Source organism: Myxocyprinus asiaticus, chromosome 35 (genome assembly GCF_019703515.2).
Source record: "Myxocyprinus asiaticus isolate MX2 ecotype Aquarium Trade chromosome 35, UBuf_Myxa_2, whole genome shotgun sequence".
NCBI lineage: Eukaryota > Metazoa > Chordata > Actinopteri > Cypriniformes > Catostomidae > Myxocyprinus > Myxocyprinus asiaticus.
Genome location: NC_059378.1, coordinates 19,899,055 through 19,924,191, shown reverse-complemented (window position 1 = coordinate 19,924,191; position 25,137 = coordinate 19,899,055). Strand labels below are relative to the sequence as shown.

The window sequence follows — 25,137 nt, the reverse complement described above, 5'->3', positions numbered from 1 at the left end:
CCCTGTGCACAACAGTCCCAACTGGCATCCAACCCCCAGAAATCCGATGGTCCATGCATGCTCACGAGATTTTCTGCAACACTATTGCTACCAGATTGCTCAAGTCCAGTGTTTGTTTGTTTTTTTTCTCCTTGTTTTGTTTTAGTTTGTTTTTGTTTTTTAACAAAACCATGCCATTCAATTTCACAAAAATGTATTCCATAAAATAAGCCCCAGTAAATAATCACATCGAACCCACAAAGTGAACAAATGAACTCAACAGTAAGTCAATAAAAGGAGAAAGAGAAAAAAAAAGAAAGAAAATAAGAGTAGAGTGAGAGTCAGTGGGCAGCCAACAGAATAACATACCCTCTCTGGCTGCATCAGTAAAATGCACGATGTGTAGTCTGTATTGTTGACCAAGTGTAGGCAAAATTACCCACTCACACCATTGATTTAATGAAGGCCATAGCTTGTTGTGGGCATGTAAAAGTCTTGCGACCACCCTTGGCATCAATTCTCAGCTTAGCAGGAAAAAGCAGTGTGAAACCCACCTTCTGTTGGTGAAGCAATTTTTTACACTCTGAATCCGTTGTGCTTTGCCGATTTGAGTCGATCTAGCAAAGTCCAGAAAAACCATGAACATTATTACGCCTGCTCCAGTTTTCCATATCCTCTAGTGTTTCCCACACGCGTTCCAAATCAGCCTTGGTAGCAGTTGGGTAAGCCTGTAGCTCTCTTTCGGCTGACTCTAGAAACTCAACCTGTTTTTCAACATCGTCCATTCTTGTGATCAGGGTGGAAAGTTTCGCCTCCATAAATGTGATCACTCGACACTGCATAAATGTTCGAGATATCCCAACCTACTTCACGAAGCTCGCTGCCACCATCGACTGGACCTCCACCATCCTGATCCTGCGAGGCGTCCAACATATGAGAATGTAAGTGCTTTTTAATGTCCCCACAGGCCGACGATTTTAGAATTTTTCGACATCCTGCCCTCCCAGCACAGTTTAACAAACACACTATTACAGTTCTCACCGGTTAATGTTGCTTAAAAGGATAATTGTTGCAAAGTTTAAGTGGAGCTTGCTTTTAAGTGACCAACCTATGCATAGCATCAACTGACTCCCCCAAGCTAAGGTTTTAATATCGATGGTGCGCACAGAGATTTATGAATGCGCGTGTGCTCCTCTGGCATGTTACTATTAATGAGACACCCTAAAGTAATGGTAGAGTTGTACTCATGAAAATACATAAATCTAGATCTCCTTTGAGATCAAGATGGGGAAGTGAAAGAGAGCTACTGAAGATCAAGGTGTAGGTGTAAATGTACATAGACAGAATGAAAGACAAACCAGCTTTCTAGAGCAGTGGTTCTCAGTCCTGTACCTGGAGTAATCTAGCACTCCCTAAATAAGGGAGACATCCAAAATGCACAGTGCTTGGGTATTTAAGGACCAGGATTGAAAACCACTGTTCTAGAGCTCCTGGTTTTTGAAAGATGACTTGTTAGGTAATTGAACAGATGGTTTTAAACTTGGTTGACGTACAGCAGAGCTCACAGCTTCAAGTCATTAATCACAAGATAATGTTTTCAGTTATCGCAAAGTGTATCAATGTCAGGTCAAGTAAACACCACAGACAAATGGCACAAACCTTGGATAAAGTCAATTTATCATCTTAAACAGAGTGTGTGAAGGTGGCCACATCATTTTGTGAAGTTTTCTGAAAAGTAAAGGCCACCTTCAACCATCAGAGCAATGAAAGTTTGAGATGTGGCTTCATTATAAATTTGGAGAACTTAATAAGGCAAATATATCATCTGTTTATCCCTCTCTTTAGACTCTGCATGGAATAACGATGTAATAATTTGCATTCAGGACTAAACTGCTGCAAGTTTGACTTCTTAGCTCATAGGTTTGCCTTCTTGGAACGTGTCTTCAGCATTTCAGATGCATGACTATTTTCGACATCTAAAGGCCCAAAAGTGCCTTTCTCTAGTTTTATGTACTGATTAATTGATAAATACTTATTTCCATTAAGTATTTGTCTATTTGATTGGTCTATCAATATCGATTCAAATGTTTGTGTGTTTAGGGTAGAGCTAAATAAAATCTTCTGGCATGAACAGGCAATGAACGCACAATGGACATCAAGATTTTCATTAAAAAATTACTTACATTTTGGGTTGTGTCTCTCCAAAACCTACCGAGTTGAATAGACTACATTTATTATACTTTTTTTGTCCTTTTTTAAGCTTAAAAGTGATGCAATATCTACTGTATTTCCATTGTATTAAAAAAAAAAGATGGATCGCAGATTCCTTTAAACATCCTTTTCTGTTCAACATAAGACAGAAACTCATACAGTTTTGGAACAACATAAGGCTATGTAATTAAATGTTCCTTTAAAAAACAACCTTTAGTTTGCTGGCTGATTTGAACAAGAAACACTGTCATGTTTGTATCTCTACACAAGCAGTCATAGCTGTTTTTTACAAGGCCCTTTTGTAAGAATACAACAGTATAAACCAAGACTCTTGTTGTTCCAGGGGGAGGTGAAGACTGAGAAATGAACTAATTTGCAAACACTTGAGTGTGAGCAAGCACCCGTGGGACCTCTGTCCAAACAGAGTAGAATGAGACATTCTCTCACCTCTATAGTTAAATAGTTAAAAGGATAAAAACAACGTGGTTTGCACAGTTGGCAAATGTATTAAAAGGATTAATGTAATATTTTAATTACAAAGTCTTTGAGGTGCAGTAGTGGGTTACACACTAAGAACTGATATAAAAAAAACTTGGCCACTTCGTTGTTGCAGAGCAATGCACAGACTGACAACCTGTCTGAAATGCTGCAAACACAAACACAAAAAGGGAGTGACACAAACAGTGAAGCATCCCTGTGCTGTTATTCTGTTTTACCATTAACTGCTGTTTAATGAAAAATAACATAGCTTTTACAGTTATCTGTTGGTTTGTTTTCAGATTTGTTTGCAAGTAGCTTACTTTCAAGAGATAGACAGGTTAAATTTACACATTTCAGATGTGTTTTGTGAGCTGCAGATCATAATGATTATATTAAATTCATATTATTCATATTAATTCATATTAATTTGGTGTCACTGAATTTGGCTAGAAAGAATCTGAGGATGGTGTTCAATAAAATGTTCATAACAATTAGTTTTAAACTGTAACAAATTCCTTTTTGCCCATTGTAACGGGTAAAGCTGGGAAAGGAGGCGACAGAAACCGGCAGAACAGTTAACGTAAACTTTAATGACAAACACAACTTAAAACAACATAAAACATAAGACACACACAGCGCGGCCGTGTGCGTCTCTCTCGAACTGGTGTCTCCGGCTCCCCTTTATCTCACTATCCCGCTGATCAGTTGACTCAGTGCTGGCCATGCACACTCATTGCCCGGCCACGCCCTCCTCCTTGTCACACTGCTCCCCCGCCCAATTCAGGCCAGAGCGCCATTCGACTGACCTACTCCCCCCCCCCCCCCACAAACTCTGGAGGGGAGACGCTGTCCTTCTGGCTGTTCCGCCAGCCGGTGGTCCACCCCGCCTCCTGGGAACCTGGGTGAGAGACAAGGGGAGGGAGAGGGGAGAGGGAAAGGGCAAGCAGGAGACACACACAGAGAGAGAGAGGAGAGAGAGAAAAAAACTTGCTTGTCGGTCCCAGGGCACACCGTCGCCTGGTCCTCAACCACTCCTCTGCCCTCTGGCGGACGACAGCAGCCCCTACCTGGCGGACGGCAGCAAGTCCTCCAACCCCTGGTGGACGGAATGGCTCCTCCCCTTCCTGGCGGATGGCAGCGGTTCCTCCAACTCCTGGTGGCTGGCAGCGACTCCTCCATCTTCTGGCGGACGGCTGCAGCTTCTCCCCTGGCGGACGGCAGTGGCGAGGACTCCAAGACAGCGCATCCCTCCTCCCTCCCGGGTTTCAGCACCAATGTAACGGTAAAGGTGGGCAAGGAGGAGGCGGGAACCGGCAGAACAGTCAACGTAAACTTTAATGACAAACTCAACTTAAAACAACATAAAACATAAGACACACACACAGCGCGGCCACGTGCGTCTCTCTCTCTCGAACTGGCATGTCCGGCTCCCCTTTACCTCGCTCTCACGCTGATCAGTTGACTCAGCTCCCTCACGGCCCGGCCACACCCTCCTCCTCGTCACACCCATATAACAGCTTCATTCATCGTGTCTTAGTGGTCTGACTATGTTGTAGGAAATGAAGTTGGTCAAATCTTTTTGAAGCTGATTGTTTTGCTTGATTGCTTTTTTGTCTTCTGCTAATGGCACAAGCCCCAGGCCTCGAGGCTGTCCATCTGGTGAGATGGTAACTTTGTTTTATGGCGATGTTATCCCAGAGAGCAGGATGTTTGCCGACAGTAGTCATGTGGAGCCATTATGGTTTTCAGCTAGAAAAAAACATGTCTTACAAAATGGTTTTCAATTGTGAACACATGTCCAAAGCACTAACACAGACTGCCTACATCTGCCTCTATTGCAAATGCATAATCCTGAAGGAGAACTTAGCCATATGGAGGATGTCAATGCTAATGAAACAGTTTATGCATTTTAGGGAGCGTGTTCCGTTTTAATGGGAGGTTGAGCAAAGTGCCTTGAATCTGAATGTAGGGATGTACATATGATGGATCTGTGGTGCCCAATAACAACCCTCTTTTGCAGATTTGCCATCTTTTTACAGCTGTTTGGAAGGAGATTTATTTATAGGCTATACATTTTGCATGTGTATATGTAAAATGTTACATAATGAATGCCATTTATAGTATCTCATAGTTGCCCATACACTTAATTAATGCTATTAATGATGACCAAAGACATCCCACTGGTACATGTATACATAGACCAACAATTTAAAAATAGTGCAGACAGAATGCAAAAACATGCTCTATGTTAACAGTCTTTTCAGCAACCAGGCTCTGGTACAACATCTACTATACTGTAATGGAAATATTAGCTAAATAAAGTAAATATTGCTATATTAGAATACACAGATCATTTTTAATTTGACGTCAATGGAACAATATTCTTTTAGGTACCATATTAATTGTAATTTCTGCACCAATAGTGCCACTAAATGGAATTGCAAAAATAAACGTTATTTTCAAACATCTTTTTGAATACAACATGTATGTCTTGCATTGGTTGATCAAACAGATAGTCTGGCCTCAAACTCACGCCATTGTTGAGTCAATGTTGTTGTGTCGGCCTGGATGGACCGCTCCAAATAAACAGAGCAATTTTTTCAGTGGTTCGCAACCTGGGCACAGTGGCACCCTGGGGTTCCGCCACGACTTGCTAGGGGTGCCACGGAATCTCTGCTCTGTTCAGTATTTTAATAGCCACTGATGTTAAAAGTACCAGCAGCACCATGGATGCCACGGAGTATAGCGTGAAGCCTCCACACGTGCTATGTGTCCATGGTAATGCGCTCAACAAGCCACGTGATAAGATGCGTGGATTGACAGTCTCAGATGCGGAGGCAACTGAGATTTGTCCTCGGCCACCCAGATTGAGGCAAGTCACTATGCCACCACGAGGACCTAGAGCACATTGGGAATTGGGTATTCCAAATTGGGGAAAAAAAGGGGAGAAAAAAAAACGTACCAGCAGCACCAAGGTCTGACTTAATTCGGTATCTGCACGCTCTTGGACTGCCGCTGGCTGCTTTCAAATACTCACATGCATATGTCTGTGCGTGCTTTATAGAGCACTTGTGTATCGCTGTGAATGCTGCTGCGTGCGTGAATAGTCAGATGCGGTTGTTGGTCAAAATTCCCTTTTTGACGCAATATTAATGTAAACACAGCTGTTAATGTATTGGGAAAGTGTGAACAGATGGGACAAAAATCTGTGCCGCCTTGACACAATATTAATGTAAACACAGCCGTTAATGTGTTTCCTTGTGTGTAAGCAGACAGTACAAAAAACATACACTACCGGTCAAAAGTTTTGAAACACTTGACTGAAATGTTTCTCATGATCTTAAAAATCTTCTGATCTGAAGGCGTATGCTTAAATGTTTGAAATTAGTTTTTTAGACAAAAATACAATTGTGCCACCACATTAATTTATTTCATTATAAAACTAAAATTTAATAATAATAAAAAAAAGTTTTTGAAATTGATGACTTGGACCAAATAATAAAGAAAAACAGCCAATAAGTGCCCAACATAGATGGGAACTCCTCAATACTGTTTAAAAAACATCCCAGGGTGATACCTCAAGAAATTGGTTGAGAAAATGTCAAGAGTACATGTCTGCAAATTCTAGGCAAAGAGTGATTACTTTGAAGATGCTAAAATATAACAGTTTTGATTTATTTTGGATTTTGTTTAGTCACAACATAATTCCCATTTATGTTATTCCATAGTTTTGATGACTTTACTATTATTATAAAATGTAAAAAAAAAAAAGTATAATAAAGAATGAGTAAGTGTTTCAAAACTTTTGACCGGTAGTGTATATCTCCAAATATTGAATCTGTGCGATGTGTAAATGCAGTCTGATAGACCTGCTGCTGTCTGTTATAGGCCTATCGTTAATATTAATTAAAAAATAATAATTAAACAAACAATATTGAAAACAAATAGAGAAAAGCACTTACTCCTTTGCTGGATAACTTTAGTTCAGCCATGACAACTCTGAAAGATTTAGCATGTTAATGTGGGTATGACATATTGATAGGATACTGGTCTTGGTGGACTAGATCTGCAGTGCTGCTGTTGCAGAGCTAGTACTGAGACTTGCTACTGCTAGAAATACACAGACATACTAAGTAAAGCATGTGGACATGCTGCTGCTGCACAGTTAGACCAAATGCAAGATATGCTGCATCCAGCATGTATGACATGCTGCTGCACAATTAGACATAAATACAAACCCCCAACAAAGTAGGGAAGCTGTGCAAAACGCATAACATATAAATAGAAAACACAATCCCCCAAACAAGCAGATCTATCACCAAGACTTGTGCACTGCTGCTGCTCCGAAGAGCCACGTGCACTATGTGTATGTGAGCTAGGTGTGCCTGGCCTATTGGCCGAATGGCTTAAATGGCTAGTGACCTGACTCATAATGTGTGTCTGGACCAGGAAGGCTTATTTAACTAGTGACTAGCTATGTGTGGATTTATTTAAATGTAATAATCTAAAATAGTGATGTGTGCAAGCCAAATTTGGCTTACCTTGTTATATGTTATATGTGTCAAGGCCAAAAGCAGACCTTATCGTGCAAGCTGACAGAGAAAATCCCCAGAAACCACCTGAGCAAGACCACTGACCTGCAGTCAAACTGGCTTATCTAAGTGTTAGACAAAGAGAGAATTGATTGGCTACCCGATTACATGTGAAATGACCAATCAGCTTACACCATACAAGCCGATTGGCTAACGGATAACAAGTTGATAACTTGCACCACATAGAGTTTCATAGCTGAAATTTTTTCATTAGCTTTAAGCCCAATAAGCTTTTCAGTCAAACTCTGACTGCATTGATTCAGTATTAATGTATTAATGAATCTAATAATCACAGAGTAATGATTATGTTAGTAATTTAAGAAGTTTTATTTTGCTTTATATTACTTTTTTATTGTTTTTATATAACGATTTTTCTCTATTCTCTATTGTATTTCTCTATAACTGGCTCTTGAATAATTACTAAAAAAGCTTGAAGCATGTTTACTTAAGAAACTAAGGCTACATTGTTTTAATTTAATTTAGTAATGTTAATGTTAATGTTAAACTTTTTTAAAAAAGGAGTGTTTTCAATAGCATATTTGTATATTTAGTAATTTTTTTAGTGGTTGGTGTGCCGCTGGGAAAAAACACTGCTCTATTTTTTCATATTGTGTTTGCAGTTTTTGCTTGTTTCTTATTTAATTACAGCTGTAATTACTACGAGTTAAACATCTAATGGTTTGATGTCATCTTTATTATTTATTTCAGAGGCATACCAGGGAAGAACTGTGGAATTATCATCTTAACCGCTGAAGAGCTTGGGAACTGCAGGGTGAGTCTGTCAGTCTATGATGTGTCTTTAGACATGTGTTGCAGTCATTGTTTTCAGTCTTCAAGAATATGGGGAAAAAAAACATGTTTTAGCAGATGCCGGCAATTTATTTTGTGACCTTCAATTAAAAAGACCTTGTCTCAAAGCTCAGAATGTGCAGCCTTGCAGATAAGAGAGTAAATTCTTAGTTTTTGCATTTCATCCATTCAAACAATAGAGACTGCCTCTTGTCTTTGCTGCAGAGGTCTTTAAAATGGGTGTTATCTTACTTAGATCATGGAGACGTGATGATAAGTGTAGAACTTTGTGCTTTGTTGTAGTTGTAATTTAAATCTTTCTTTTAATAGGCAAAAAAAAAAAAAAAAAATATATATATATATATATATATATATATATATATATTACTGATTATTAATTGAATTAATGAATTAAACTGTATTACATATAGCTAATTATTTACATTATAGCTATAGTCGCAGTATTAGTTATTGCTTGTTATTGCCAACTTAGAGTCTGCATAGTTGGTCAGAAATTGTTTTCCATTCTGATACACAATAACTTCATAATTATGAATTGTGTTATTGGTTAATGTTAACCAAAGCCAAATAGCTATTTTGGCATTGTTCACTTTTTAAAGTATTCTATTTATTTTTTAATAACCGTTTTTTTGGGGGAAATACATCACATTACAGAAATAAAGTGGGTTATGAACGCCAATTCATGTTGATTTTACTGTAATAAGCCAAGGGTTCATAATACCACTATGAATGTTAAGGCAAGAAAGAAAGCTCTTTTGTCATGGAGATTAATTCACCTCATCTCATGATTTTAAAGACAGTGGCACACTGCCAAAAAAAAGAGTGTTTTTCTCCTCCATTATAACGGAAGCATTAGAGGTGGAATACGTCTAACAGTACGGGCCGACAGTTCATTGTTAAGTGTTTGTGGTACTATAGCATTTTGCATCATGTGCACTGCTCTCTTGTTAGGACTGTGACTGGACAATGATCCTGTGAAGCACCTTCATTAAAATTTCAAAAGGATTTTCTACTTGCTCCATGCTCTCTGGATCAATATGAGAGTTCATTTGTAGCTCTTTTTGCCTCACTGTACAGGGCAGACTCTTGTTGTTATGTACCCACCCCAGATCCCTCTGCTGTAAGAGTCCTGAGCTCCAGTTCAATGCAGACTTTTCCCTTCCTCTTTGAAGAGACTGAATTGTAAAATTGAGAGAAAATTGTAGTTTTCACATATCCTTCGAGTACATAAAATTGATTATAGGCCACCGGAAAAACCTAGGAAGTTTTAATAAAATGATCCATCCTTTCCCCTTTACATTTTATGATGCTTAAAATAATTCCTCCAATCCCATTTTAATGAACTTAGACAAGTAAGCCATTCATACACTCAAAACTGTAAATACTGTACTGTGGCATTTTTAAAACTCTGTTACTACTATTACTCTCTATATAATATTTGCTTAAATTTATTTAGCGCTTTTCTAGACACTCAAAGTGCTTAACATAGTATAGGGGGAATCTCCTCAACCACCACCAGTGTGCAGCATCCACCTGGATGATGCGACAACAGCCATTGTGCGCCAGAACACCCACCACACACCAGCTTTTGGTGGAGAGAAGTGACAGTACAGTGATGTAGCCAATTCATATATATAGGGGACTATTAGGAAGCCTTGTTGGATAGAGGCCAAATGTGCAAATTGGCCAGGACACCTGGGTTACACCCCTACTCTTTACGAGACGTGCCGTATGATTTTTAATGACCACAGAGTGTCAGGACCTCAGTTTAATGTCTCATCTGAAAGACGGCGCTTTTTTACAGTATAGCGTCCCTGTCACTATACTGGGGCAATAGGACCCACACAGACCGCAAGGTGAGCACCCCCTGCTGGTCTCACTAACACCTCTAACAAATTCTGTTTGTTTGAGTGCTCTGACAACCTCTGGTGCAACCAATTGTGTTAGTTTAGAGCGGAGCTAACGGTTTGTCCTGACAATGTATACAGGTGGTGGAGCAAAGTGTGTAAAGAAACTTTTACCTGTTACTTCCAAAAAGCATACTGATTATGTGACATTCATTAGTAATGAGTTTCCACCAACACAGTGTGACAAATTTAGTTTGAGGTGTGCTTCATGTACTGAGCCTTTGTTTTAGAGAATCATCTGACAAACGCAGCACTGTCTTGTCAGTGTGCTAAGCATGAGAGTTGTGAGATCTGCAGTTCTTATGTTGAATGAGATTATACAGTAGAAAAATCCATCTTAAATTATTTACTAATGATTCTTGGTAATACTAATTACTCTAGTAGGCTGAGTAGAATCATTAAAAAAGCAAACTGAGTTTACCAAATCTTGAATTCAGTGCAACTCAATGAGTTTTAAGGGGATTTCTCATTAGAGCCTTTGGTCCAGACTCAAGTCCTTTTCACATAAGAGTTTACATTTACATTTATTCATTTAGCAGACACTTTTATCCAAAGTGACTTACAAATGAGGAACATAGCAAGCAATTTGTCATACAAAGTTCAGCAACATCTACAGCTTTGTACTGCCAAGCTCTCAGTGTGGCTGGAGTAGTATAGGTGCTAGCGCAGAAGAAAGAGACAGAGAAGGATTTTTTTTTTTTTGTACAGTAAGTGCAAGTTAAGTTCAATAAAAGTAAGTACAATTACTGTGGATTGGTTAAGTGCTAGCAGAATTTATGTGTTGTCAGCCAGTTCTTGAATGTTGAGATGGTATCAGCAGATCGTGTGAAGGTCTGAAGCTCATTCCACCACTGTGGAACAGAGAAAGTGAACAATCGTGAAATAAACTTTGAGCCTTTTGTGATGGGACCACTTGGTGCCATTAGTTCATAGACCGCTGAGAGCAAGTTGGAGCATAGACCTGGAGAAGTGCATTGCAGTAAGAGGGTGCGGTTCCATTGGTTGTCCTGAAGGCCATAGTCAAACCTTGAATTTGATGTGGGCAGCTACAGGTAGCCAGTGAAGTGAAATCAAGAGTGGGGTGACATGAGCCCTTTTTGGCTGATTGAAGCCCAGATGCGCTGCTGCATTATGGACCATCTGCAGTGGTTTAATTGTGTTAGCTGGGAGGCCAGCCAACAAAGCATTACAGTAGTCCAGTCTTGAAATGACCAGAGTTTGGACCAGGAGCTGTGCAGCATATTCAGACAGAAAAGGTCTGATTTTCCTGATGTTGTAGAGAGTGTAAGGGCCGCCCTCTGGTCCAAGGACAGCAGCCAATGGCGCGGTAGAAGGGTATCTGCATATTACTGTTTTTCCTTTTACTCAACACTACAAGATTAAATTAAATACATTTCCTTATATGTATTATTTCTTTATTTCATCTAACTCCAATAATGAAAAAAGGTTTAAATGATGTTTGATAATCATTAAATTTAGGTGAATGTTTGATTATTCTATTTAACACTTTACTTTGCATTCTACACTCGTTCATCCGGATTTCTACAACACTTTGAGTCTCGCACCGGCCAGGTATACGATCTCATAATCACAAATTCGTCAGTCTTGGTCATTAGACAGAGGCAAGTGACTAATATCCTAGACGGCCGTACTCCACTTTGCTCATTCTAGAATATATTATCTAGTCCCCATAGATCTGAACATACTTAATTAAGGTAAGACTATATCTAACCAGAGGTCATGACCATTACCATAGAACTAAGCTGACCAATTTAACTTCTTCTAATGGTAACTTTGTATAATCATGCCATGGCTTCCCACGTACACTTAGTTAAAATAATATTACAATAATCAGAGGTTGAGGCTCACCCCTATTTAGATTGGTCTGACAACACCTTGTTGTTCTGAACGGAAAAACCCATTATTAGCCTCTACAGTCTAAGTATACATGACTAATGCCAATGTGTTAGTTGGAGCTCTAAAACATCAGTCTGTGTGCCCCTCTGCTCCACCGAAGCTGTATTTTAGTCCGTTACTAACCTGAGCATAGATTTGTGGTGTTATGGACTTAACGTAATCTACTAGAGTTAATAACACAAGGTCAATTAGAATAATTTTAAACATAACAATTTATTAACCAGGTAACAAAACAATAATTCAAAATCCAATTCAAAGAATAAAATCATTAGCCAATCACATACAATATCAACAATTCAGAGATCAAGGAATTTAAGAATATTTACCTGGCAATGAAAACTACGCACAGTGATCATGCGGGAGATCTGTCTACATATTCTCCGAACCCTTTTGCCATCTCTCCTTAAATTCCCAGATAATTCAATAGGCTTACCAAATGGTGGTGTCTGCAATTATAATTAAGTTTTGGTCTCCTATTCAGGGGGTCACAAATGGGCAATCAAAATTTGTGATTGAATGGGTTCTCGATACCTGTAGAAGAGAGCACTTATTTACATACAGGAGGTAGTTTGAATGAAGGGTCTGGGGGAGGGCACACCTTAAGTGGCACACAATATTTCTCATCTTCTAGAACTTCTTGGAGGTTTGTACTATGGCTGGGAGAATGAGACCATTTTACCATACGCACTGAGACATTTGAAATGATACTAAATATGTATAGTGACTTATTGCACACACTTAACCTTGCATAGATCTTGAGTGAGTTTTAGGTGAGGGAGAGAAGAGGGGGAACAGAGAGTGATGGGGAGAGTGCAAGGGTGAGGTGTAAACTGCTCGGTGTGGTGCGTCTCAGATGGTGTTGCTACTTATGCAAGAGAGTGTTCAAATGTTAATTCTCAGGAAAGTCATTTGTTCTCCCAGGGAGTAGTCATCCCTTAGTCCAGACATTCCGACTCCAGCCTTACAAGAGCAAATCTGCAAGACCGGGCAGCTGTTGAGATGTGGGCGGTAAAATTAAGCTGGTCATTTACCACCACTCCCAGGTTCCGAGCTGTTATGGTTGGTGTTAATGTAGTTGAACCGAGATGAATAGTGAGGTTGTGGTCAACAGATGGGTTGGCTGGGATCATGAGGAGTTCTGTCTTTGCAAAGTTGAACTGAAGGTGAAGTTCCTTCGTCCAGGCCGAAATGTCAGAGAGGCAAGCAGAGATACGAGCTGAGACAGTAGAGTCATCAGGCTGGAATGATAGGTAGAGCTGCATGTCATCTGCATAGCAGTGGTAGGAAAAGCCATGTGCCTCAATGTTCGGTCCGAGTGATGTTGTATATATGGAAAAGAGGAGGGGTCCAAGCACTGATCCTTGAGGAACACCAGTGGTCAGCTGCTGTGACTTGGACACCTTTCCTCTCCAGGAGACCTTGAAAGATCTGCCAATGAGGTAGGACTCAACCCATCCAAGCGCAGTTCCTGTGCCCAGGTCAGAGAGGGTGGACAGGGAAATCTTGTGGTTCACTGTATCGAAAGCAGCAGACAAGTCAAGGAGGATGAGGACGGATGATTCAGAGTTAGCTCTCGCCAGTCGCAGGGTTTCAGCTACTGACAAGAGTGCAGTCTCTGTTGAGTGTCCTTTTTTGAAGCCAGACTGATGGATTGGTTTGTTTGGTTGGTTGGTGTGAAAGCAGTTTTCCTAAGACATAAAGAAAAATAAATGCCTTCGTATAGCGGCTTGCATTCCTCGCATCTCTAGCAAAGCATCCACGGCAGACAATCACAAATGCTGTTCTGTGTATATGAATTTTGGTGGTAAATCCACCAAAAAGCAAACAAATTAATGTTAAATCAGTTAAACAGGCATCTTCTAGAGATTATACCTAGCTACAGTGGTACAAAGCTGCCACTAATACTCATGGTGGTACTCTTAAGTACCAGAAGGGGGGTAAAATCAAATGCTGGTCTGGAGCAAGCAATCAAACCAAGAGTGAAAACAGCTGAAAGTAAATGTGCTCCTAATTGTGTGCCAACAGGATAACAGCCTAAAATTCATAGCCCTGAACTTCTGCACTCTCTGTTTAATAGGCTTCTAATGACCTAGAGAGGAAATTTAACACAGTGTTCAGGTTAAAGGGTGCATATTTCTCTTTAAGCAGGATCAAGCCGTATTATCTGGCACCCCACATGCTTACCAGGCTCATGTGTTGAATTGAGAAAGGAAATAGACATTGACAATACTGATAATACTGATCTTCCTTTTTATGCCTCAGGCATATTGATACTGTCTTAGCTTGTCTCTATTGAGAATTCTGCATATAAATGTCTTTACATGATGGACAATATTAGCAGATTACCTCTGTTTCTGATTGATTCTTGAATGCCTCCTGCTGAGAGTTGATAGCTGACTTCAGTTGTACATCATTTGCTTATGAATTATCCTCACTTTCACACATAATTTAATTCTTGTTTCATCTCCGAATTTGATTTCACTGCCAATTTAGAGCAGATTATGTACCTCAGTTTTATTTTGAGTCAGAGAAATCTCTTCTTTTTTATATATATTGTATTGAGGCCCCAACACACTTATGGAGAAGTTTTATTCATTCTTCGATCAAGGGTAAAAAGAAGTTTGAAACAGCTGAGCAACAACATACGGTTTGCGAACTTTCAGACACCTGCCACATGCATTTAGAAGTACATTTAAATAATGTGCTAATACGCTATACGCGGCCATAATATGTGCCGATTACACTTTGTTATTGTTGTTTATGATGACATTGATACTACTGCAAATATGGGTGTATAAAAGAGTGTTAATGGGCAGAATACAGTCAAAAGAATGATGATAGACATATCTTACTATGGGCAGACGTGTAAAAGGCAGAGGCCTTTACTCAGGCACTCTTTCCAGTATTGTTTGTTGAAATTTCATACAATAAAACCATAGGGTGTCAACCTATCATTTCTCATTTCAACCTATCATTCAAGGGAAGATTTTAGGGGTAGTTAATGGTTAGGTTTAAGTATAGTGTTATGACTGTGTTTGTTTCAGGAATGTTGTTCCAGGACCAACAAATACTGTATGTTGATCCAGGAACATGTCTTGTACTCAGCAAAATCACGATCACCAAAAATCAACAAGTATAATCTAGAGCAGTGGTTCTCAACTTGTGGATCAGGAGTCCAAAATTGCTGGTCTGTTCTAATTCGGGACCTCCTATCATAGATTGTTTTTGTATTTTGGCACAAATTCATATGTCACTTGGTAGAAGCTAGCCAAATTAGTTGGGTGCCAACATGGACCATCCACTCATCCTTGAAAACAATGCAAGGTAAAATAAAATATGACCCAGACTACATTAAATATGGGTCTATGTAGTTCATGATAATTTTAATACATTTTAATGTTTGATTTTAAGTACGCTCATTTTTGTTTACTTTTGTATGATGGTACTTTGTTTGCTCACCATTTGATGCCCAATCTAAAATCAGTATCCTGAAGCAAAACCAGTTGAAAAGCACTGTGATAGAATAGACACTGAGTGATCTGCCATTTGCTGTAATCAGAATAAATTTTAGCCTTGCTTATCTGACCACATTTCCATGCTTGACGCTGAAGGAGAATGTCAGGCTCCTGTTCCCTTTATAGCCCTCATATCCAGTAATGCAGTATATATTTATGGGGCTTTGGGGCATCACAGAGATTGAGTGGCATTATTTTATAGCTGTAAAGGGGTGTGTGGGTGGAGATCGCATTTCAGTCCATGTGCATCCTGAACTTTCCACCCTTACCTCCCTCTCATAAAGTGCCCTATTTAGGGGGTGTGTGCTTCAGGCAGATACTCAAACCGCCTCATTTTAGCTGGTGTCATTGATGATTTCTAGAGAGCTGCACAGCAGAGAACCCTTCAGCTGCTCTTAAAGTGTGATGTCCCTGTTGCGCTGGCAGATTCCTGAAGGTTGTCATGTGCAAAGACACCAGGGCATCATTCGCCACTGGGCCTTTTATGGGAGGGTGATAGAGGGGACATGATAGTTCTCATCTGCCATGCCATACTATCTAGACTGCTGGAGGGATGAGGTTTGAGGTGCTATAACAAGGGTGACTGACTTCAGAGGACAGTAACAGATGATTAGGGAGGGAAAGAGGAAAGTAAAAAAAACAAAAAACAACAACTCTAGAATTAGTTGATATTCAACAGTGGCCCCAAAACATATTTAGACACTTAAGCCACACTTAAAAATGTATAAGTGTAATTGCATTAGTTAGAAAAATATCAAACCGTTGATACTGTTTATTTGAAACAGTAAGCAAAACATTTCACACACAACTTTTTGTTTAGGTTTTAAATGAGAAAATATTACTGTTCAAAATGAAGACAAAACTTATTTGGACACTTTCTAGAAACTTGTTTTCTTACCCCTTTGGTAAATATATATATATTTTGTGGTTATAAGCATAAACAACATTTAAATTTTGTTAGATTTCTTTAAAAAAAAATTTTTTTTTTTAATTGGTTCAATAATTATAAAAATGGCTCAGAAAAGAGTTTTTTGCAAAATTCACCTATGATTACTTATTTTATTGAGAATAGATATTAAGGCTTGTTTTAGAGAATATATCTTAAATAAAATGTATTTTTCTTAACCCATTGATAAATTGTTTTTCTTGTTTTAAAAACCTCACTAAATTTAAATAGATTTATGCTTATACAATAAAAAATATTTGTCAATGAGTTTAAGAAAATGTAACTTAATTAAAGACATTCTCTGTAAGCAATTCTTAATTTATCATGCAAGATTGCTTCTCAAGTAATTGTCTCTTTCTTTCCATGGATGTTTTAATGTTTTACTGGAAAACGTCCTGGTTACTTTCGTAACCTCCATTCCCTGATGGAGGGAACGAGACGTTGTGTCGATGTAGTGACACTAGGGATCACTCTTGGGAGCCCCAAACGCCTCTGCTTTTTTTGAAAAAAGACCAATGAGAATTGGCGAGTGGAATTTGCATGCCACTCCCCCGGACATACGGGTATAAAAGGAGCTGGTATGCAACCACTCATTCAGGTTTTGTGCTGAGGAGCCGAGACCAGGTCCCAGCCGTTTCAGCGGGTTGTTCAGCGTTGTGGCAAGAGGGACACAAAGTCTCATTCCCTCCATCAGGGAATGGAGGTTATGAAAGTAACCAGGACGTTCCCTATCTGTCACTCACTCGATGTTGTGTCGATGTAGTGACACTAGGTGTCCCTATACAAAACGCCACAACTAGCTGAACTGTGTTGCGTGAACTGGCGGTGTGTGACGGGCAGACTGCGGTGTGCCTCGTAGCCAGCGCACCAGGCCATCACGTAACCTCTCCCAACCCTCTTATAAGAGTCGAACGGTCTATCAGGAACAAGTCGAATGCCCAACTATAGGGACAGGCTAGCCCAGCCGAGGTCTCTTTTCCCTCTCTTTTCTCCCCTAAAAGAGTGGAATTTGTTAACTGACTGGGAGCCATAAGTGTCTGCATCAGGGGGTGTCCCTTCCAAGGGGAAGACTTTCAGAGGGGCCTCTGCCTAAGGAAGACGCAGTTTGCCATCAGGGAAACAATTTTTGTGGAAGATATCACATGGGGTCGTCTTCAGGGAACCAGCACATGTGGAGCACCTACCTCAATACAGGGGCTCATTAGCGCTCATACTGGGCCGGTCAGTGAGTTTCTCCGCAAACTCAGCTGCCGGAGGGCTAAGGAGGAAAGTCATCCAGGGATCACAGTCTGTGAACACGACTGGGAGTCAAGAGCGCACGTCTTCACCTCAAAAGAGGGGAAAGGTGCTATGCGCAAGCGGTACACTCGGCCAGTTGTCCCGGAACTTACCTGCTCGTGCCTGCCAATACATGGGACGAGACCGGCTCAACTCGGAGATTGTAGAACCTCGCAAAGGTGTTGGGTGTTGCCCAGCCCACTGCTCTGCAGATGTCTGCCAAAGTGGCACCACTGGCCAGGGCTCAGGAGGCCGCCACACTCCTGGTGGAGTGGGCTCGTAACCCCGCAGAGGGTGGCATGTCCTGATATGCCATCGTGATGGCGTCGATGACCCAGTGGGCAATCCTCTGTTTGGAGACACTGCTTCCTTTCCACTGTCCATCAAAGCAAACAAAGAGCTGCTCGGAGCTTCTAAGGCTCTGCGTGTGATCCAAATAGATGCGTAAAGCTTGCATCGGATACAGCAATGCCAAGGCTGGGTCTGCCTCCTCCTGGGGCAGCGCTTGCAGGTTCACCACCTGATCCCTAAAAGGAGTCGTGGGAACCTTGGGCACATAGCCCGGTCGGGGTCTCATGATCACGTGAGAGTAACCCAGACTGAACTCCAGGCACGATTCGCTGACAGAGAATGTCTGCAGGTCCCCTACCCTTTTGATGGAAGTGAGTGCAGTCAGGAGGGCAGTCTTCAAAGAGAGTGCCTTAAGCTCAGCTAACTCCAGGGGCTCAAAGGGAGCTCCCTGTAGACCCCAAAGGACTACAGAGAGGTCCCATGAGGGGACGAGGCACAGTCCGGAGGGTTTCAACCTCCTAGCGCCTCTCAGGAACCTGATGATCAAGTCGTGCTTCCCTAAGTACTTACCATCTACTGCATCGTGATGCGCCGAAGTAGTGGCCACATACACCTTCAGGGTGGAGGGGGACAGCCTTCTCCTGCAGGAAGGAAGCTCCTTCTTCCAGCTTCTCCTGCAGGAAGGAAAGCACTGATCCGACTGCGCATCTCTGGGGGTCTTCGCGTCGGGAAGAACACCACTTAGTGAACAGATGCCACTTCAAGGCATACAGGCGCCTCGTAGAGGGAGCCCTAGCCTGAGTGATTGTGTCTACTACCGCAGGTGGTAGGCCACTTAGGTCTTCCGTGTCCACTGCGGTGTTGAGGTCGCCCGGGATGTGAGTGGCTCGTAGCGACTTGAGGCACTGCTGACTCCAGAGAAGGAGACGGTGGGTGAGTTGTGACATGCAATGGGAGCATAGACCGCCTTGGCGGTTGATGTACGCTACTGATGCTGTGTTGTCCATCCGGACCAACATGTGCTTGCCCTGGATCAATGGCCAAAACCTCCGCAGGGCGAGCAGTACAGCCAACAACTCTAGGCAGTTGATGTGCCAACGCAGCCACAGGCCAGTCCAGGAGCCGGCGGCTGTGTGCCCGTTGCATACGGCACCTCAGCCCGCCTTGGAGGCGTCTGTTGTAACCACGACGTGCCTGGAGACCTGCTCTAGTGGAACCACTGCCCGTAGAAATGCAAGGTCAGTCCAAGGGCTGAAGAGGCGGCGACAGATCGGCATGACGTCCACGCGATGTTTCCCGCGGCACCATGCCCATCTCGGGACTTGAGTCTGAAGCCAGTGCTGACGCGGTCACACATGCATCAACTCGAGTGGTGTGGCCGCCGCTGAGGATGCCATATGCCCCAGGAGCCTCTGAAAAATTTTCAGTGGAACCGCTGTTCTCCATCTGAACGCCTTCAGACAGTTCAGCACCGACTGTGCGCGCTTGTTCGTGAGGCGCGCTGTCATCGAGACAATTGCCCCATGGCCGTGTTGAGTCCAGGGACATCGAAGCACTTACCTGGCTCCTGCCTCCCACCATAAGATTGGCCAAGGAGGGGGGAGGAGGAATCTCGTCCCTGTAGTCCACTGGAACCAATCCCGCATGGGCTTGTTTGTGCCACAGCTGGGCGCACAGGGGCGGGGGGTCCGCCACTGGAGCGCCATACCTGCCAAAATGGGATGGTGGACGGTGGTCGTGATGACAGCCGTGCACACCAGATATGTGACCCAGGAGATGAGGGAACCATTCTTTTGTCAGGCATTTGGGTGCCACAGCCTCCTGGGCATACAGTGACAAAAAAGATTCTCCTCCCGGCCCTCCACCAGGGGATGGAGTGGTCTGTCAACCAGCCCCAGAGAAGTGGGTCTCCTTGCCCCTGGTTCGCCTGTCTCGGGGGCGCTTCGAAGCCTTCTTCGGGTTCTTAGCACCGGCCGCGAGATGGGTGGCATCTGCTTCCTGTGGAGGGCTCCATGCCAGGGGCGGGCTGCAGTAGAGCCGGTGTTGTTGCTGCAGGAGGATGCCCTTGGTGACGAGCAGACAGGGTGCGGGGTCTTAAGCCACGCCGGGGCAGGATATGTTGTAAAATCTCCGTCTGCTCCTTCACCGCCGAGAACCGCTGGGCAAAGTCCTCAACGGCGTCACCAAACTGGCCAACCTGGGAAATGGGGGCGTCAAGGAACGTGCCATGTCCGCCTCTCCCATCTCGACCAAGTTGAGCCAAAGGTGGTGCTCCTGGACCACCAGGGTGGACATCGCTCGCCCGAGAGACCACGCGAGATCGGTCGCCGAGCGCAGTTCCTGCATCAATCCTGGGTCAGAACTACCCTCGTGCAGTTCTTTTAGCGCCTTGGCTTGGTGTACTTGCAGGAGAGCCATGGCATGTAGGGCGGAGGCAGCTCTAGCCATCAGGGATGACATAAACCTACAGGCCCTGGACGGGAGTCTCGGGCGCCCACGCCAGGTGGCAGTGCTCTGCGGACACAAGTGCACCGCGAGCGCCTTGTCCACCTGGGGGATCACCGAATACCCCCTGGCCACTCCGACATCGATGGTAGCGAGAGCGGGGGAGCTGAAAGACCGGGACCGGGCAGTAAAAGGTGCCTCCCACAATCTTGTCATGCATTTCCGGGAAGAAAGGAATGGGGCATGGCCGTGGGCGGCGCCCCATGCCCAGGAACTGATCGTCGAGCCACGAGGGTTCAGGGGAGAGTGGAGGGTTCCACTCTAGCCCGATGCTCGCGGCCACCTGGGAAAGCATGTCCGTCATTTCCGCGTTAGCATGAGACTGGGCGACCGTTCCCAAAGGAGGAAGCCGAGCCGAAGCCTCTGCGTCAGACTGGACGAGCCCGCTCTCCGATGCTGCGCTCAAACTCATCGTCTTCTGGAGCTCCGAACGAGAAGTCGAACTCGCACTGAGATGAGCCGCCTGTCTCGTGCAAGAGCCCGATCGGGGCAAGGGAGCGTGCTGGGGAATGGGAGGTCCGTGGGGGGATACCCGGTGGAGGTGGTCCCATTGATGTCCCCAAATCACCCCCAGTGCTAACCGACGTGGCCTCAAACCCGTAGGTAGAAGGACCGGTTTCTTACGAAAGCAAGCCGCGACCGCAACGTTGCCATAGTCATGTTCTCGCAATGAGGACATGACTCATGTGTGAACGATATCTCCATGTGGCCAGTGCCCAGACACATAAGACAGCGATCGTGGCCGTCAGAAGTGGAGAGATATTGACCGCAACCAGGAATAACACACAAATGGAAAGGCATCTTTAAAAAGACGTTCCATGTGTGCTGCTCTTTTAGAAAGAAAATATACTCTTTTTAGAATATACTCTTTTAGTTGTTTCTGCCGAAGCGCCCAGGGGCGTTCTCTGCACTTCACGGGTGCAGAGGGGGAGAAGCCACTGAAATGCACCGTAGAATCCAGCAGATGAGGTGAATGAACTTTGCGGATGAATTCAGCTTCAATGAATAGAACCACTCGGCTCTGAAGAGAAAATCTGAACGAGTGGTTGCATACCAGCTCCTTTTTTACCCGTATGTCCGGGGGAGTGGCATGCAGATTCCACTCACCAATTCTCATTGGCCTTTTTTCAAAAAAAGCAGAGGCGTTTGGGACTCCCAAGAGTGACATTTAGTGTCATTACATGGACACAACTTCAAGTGAATGACAGATAGTGAACAAATCAATATTTGTTTATTTAATCAACAAATATTGATTAAGAAAATTGATATATTTTTCATTTGGTCCAAAGTAATTATAAAAATGGCTCAGTAAAGTGAAATGAACTTCTGAGAAAAGGTCTAGCATAATTTCTTTGCAGATTGCACCTGATTTGATACTATGTACAGTATATCTACAATGACATTTGACCTAAGTGCCCAAATACTTTTGGGGGCCAATTAAGCAGTCTAGGAATTACCCTTTATTACAAGTGTGCATGTTGCATTTGAAGCAGGCTATCGTTGTGTATGATAAAATCAAAACCAAGCTCATCAGCAATAAAAGTCCATTAGCATATCATCAGTATTCTGCATGCTGCTGGGCTTGCAAAAAACAAAGTTTGTTTACTAAGTGCTTTCTTGTGCTCTGACACCACAGCTCTACAGATAACAGGGCTATTCAACCTCTGCTTTTAGATTAGCCATGCCTGAGTCCATCCCTGCAATCACCCATGCAAGAGGCTGTAATTTGCAATACAAGCTCTTAAGAGTTGGCTTTTGATGCAGAGGCGTCCTCTTTGGCGCCCTCCCAGCAGGTGTCTGGGAGTTTGCCTATGCCTAGAAACAGCCCTGATCCAAAGCCATGTGGGCAGGGTAAAATAATATTTACTAACAATACATAGCCCACTTTTCATAACCCTATCAAATCCAGATAAATTCAATTCTGAAATGAACATTTACTTAGACAAACACATTAACAGAAGTTGTGTGAATAAATGTGTTGCAAATTCCTTTTCATGTTGTCTTTAACAGGTGTGAAAAATACTTGTTTGTGATACATGTTTTATATTTCTCTGTTGTGGGTGTTAAGTTTTTGACCGAGGTTTCCCTTGAGTCTACTTACTGTAGGAGTATAGTAGTCTTTCAGCTCTTCAACTCATTTGTAAGTGTGCCCTAGCTTAGATAATATATCTCTTGTTCAGCTTTGGAACCATGTGAACTCAATGCACAGTGTACTCACAATGTTTAATAAAAGTGGCATAAGCAAGGAACAAAGACAAATTGCTTTCTTAAATCAACACTGTGAAGTTTTCTTTAAGGACAAGTAAAAAATACAAATAATATCTCCAAGGTAGGCTGCTGAGATGGCATATCTTTACCAGGGGAGTGAAAAATTATTTCTTGGGAGCTCTTTGAACGCAGAGCAAGAGAATGAGAGACATTTTCATTTAAATAGTGTCAATCAGTAAAAGGCAGTAAAGAGAATCTCACCCTTGTTGTCAAACTGAAATGCTTTTTAGTGTGTTATTTTAAAATAGAAAGGAAACTAAACTGCGACTGGCTTAGGTACAGATAGAATGAATTAATGAGACCATTGTTTGCCTATAATGTAGACATGAAGCTTTTACTATTATGAACAAGATCAAACAAGGGAAGCTATTGTGAGGTTTCAGACATGTTGAGTCTTCTGAAATGTGGGACTGATGAGGAGAAAACTGATGTAGAATGTTTATCTGAGGAATATTCTATTTATCTAACTGCTAGAAGCCTTTTGAAAATGAATCACTTTAACGTTGACCCATTTCAGCAATAATATTTGCTGTGGTTTCCTATTAACCTCTATACACCAGTGGCAACATTTACCATGTTATAGTTTTTTATTTTTGTGTTCCAAAATTTGAAATGTGAATAGGGTCCTTTTTGAGTAAATCAACATACAGCATACTCTTCATTTATAGACGTCATCAACCTATGCTCACACTCCATTATTTACCATAGTGGTAACCCCCATAACACCAACATAAAAGAAACTCTTCTAAATCCCAAAATTATAGAACATTAAAAACTAACAAATCTCCCCCTGTTTTTAATTGCGCAAAAACACATAAAATAAGTTATTTATAAAAGTGTTATATATTACATTGTTAAATATCCCCTGCCCTGTTTAAGCAATGCTACATTAATGGCAATGGAAATTATTATTTAGTCCCAAAGCAAATGGATTAACTAAAATACTATTTTACTTTGAATTTAAAAGGATTGCACATAATTAAGTTGTTTGGACACATGCATTTGTGTTACTTTTAATTAAGTATATATATATATATGTAGTGTATGGACATCACAATCTCTCCAAGAGGAATTATCTTATTGCAGCCTATATCACAAAGTCATATCACTTGCACACTCAGTGAGTAACACATCTAATGCTGTGCAACACCTCTGGGGCAGAAGGGATAGCACCATAGTGATGCAGAGAATGGGCTGCAATTTATATCAGAGATGTGTTATACTCGGGGGGCATTGAGATACTGCACTGTTTTTCCAGTGACTTACTGCTAAGACTAGGGGCGGATTGGGACTAAAAAGTGGCCCTGGACTTTCTGGCCCAGAGTGGCCCACCAAACTTGGCCCACAACACACCACACCATAACACACCGACTCATTGATTTCATTTTCTGGCTCAATTTTAAAATTTTGTGTTGAGAAAAAAAAAAAAAAAAAAACGTTTCTATTTACTGCTAGTCATGACAACGGGCCACACAGTGCAACAATTGTTATAACTTTAATATATATAAAACCACTGTAAACGTGATGAGTGGATTTTTTTAGAGAAAGTACTAAAATAAGCACTTTATAGCTTAGACAAATAACATGTCCATAAACTTTTTTACCAGCATATACAGATGTTAGGTTAAAATGTACATGAAAGTACAAGGGAAACTGTGTATTTGAGGTGCTGTGACAAGTCAGCATTTTTTGAAGTTTTTAAAGATCTCAATCACCTTTCAACTTTTTTCTAGAAGTGCAAATAAACTATTGTCTTTGTTAAAATGAGGTTGTGGAAACAACAAGTAAAATAATAATATATTATACAGTATATGTATATATAATAATACAAGATCATAAAATGTTTAAACACTAGACACTGATGACAATGCTTAAATTTCATGTCAATTACTCACATAACTATGTGTAAATATTATAATTTTTTTTAATCAATGAAAACAAAGTTGGCCAGAATATGTACATATACAAATAAAAACAAATTTAAATATATGTAAAAGAAAATAAACATACCTCTTAAAATGTTGAACTTTGCGGATATTTTGCAGATTAATTGCTCATATTTTCACTCTATGTGAGTTTGTTGCGTCTTTATATCTGTATATATCTATATATTCCCCAGATTATTCTTGAGAAAAAGTGAAAAGCCCAATGCATTGAAAAGCGCTGTTTCTGCTGTCCTTTAAACAAAAGTAAGCCTCAAAGACTCAAATAGCTACAAAGTAATATTTTTCATGACTTAAATTCAGCAGTTTTTATCAGGCATGAACATTATTCAGCAAGCCACACTTTAGTTCCCTGTGGTATGAATAGATTATGCAAATGCCTATGTACTGGTCATAGCTTTACTGATTTTATATACGCTGCTGTTATTGTATTTGTTCTAACTTGCAGTTATTTGTCATTTTGTCATTATTCAGAGCTCATCTAATAGCCTTAGA

General features: G+C 41.7%; 1 protein-coding gene across 3 annotated transcripts in view; it reads left to right on the top strand.

The window, feature by feature from the left end:
* The window catches only part of LOC127426529 (copine-5), a 202,651-nt gene that overhangs the window by 110,774 nt on the left and 66,740 nt on the right, over positions 1 to 25,137 (top strand). For all 3 annotated transcript variants that reach the window (XM_051673391.1, XM_051673394.1, XM_051673392.1), the window contains one exon: positions 7,971 to 8,034. In XM_051673391.1, the coding sequence (XP_051529351.1) occupies positions 7,971 to 8,034 (64 nt within the window). The remainder of the gene's footprint in view (positions 1 to 7,970; positions 8,035 to 25,137) is intronic.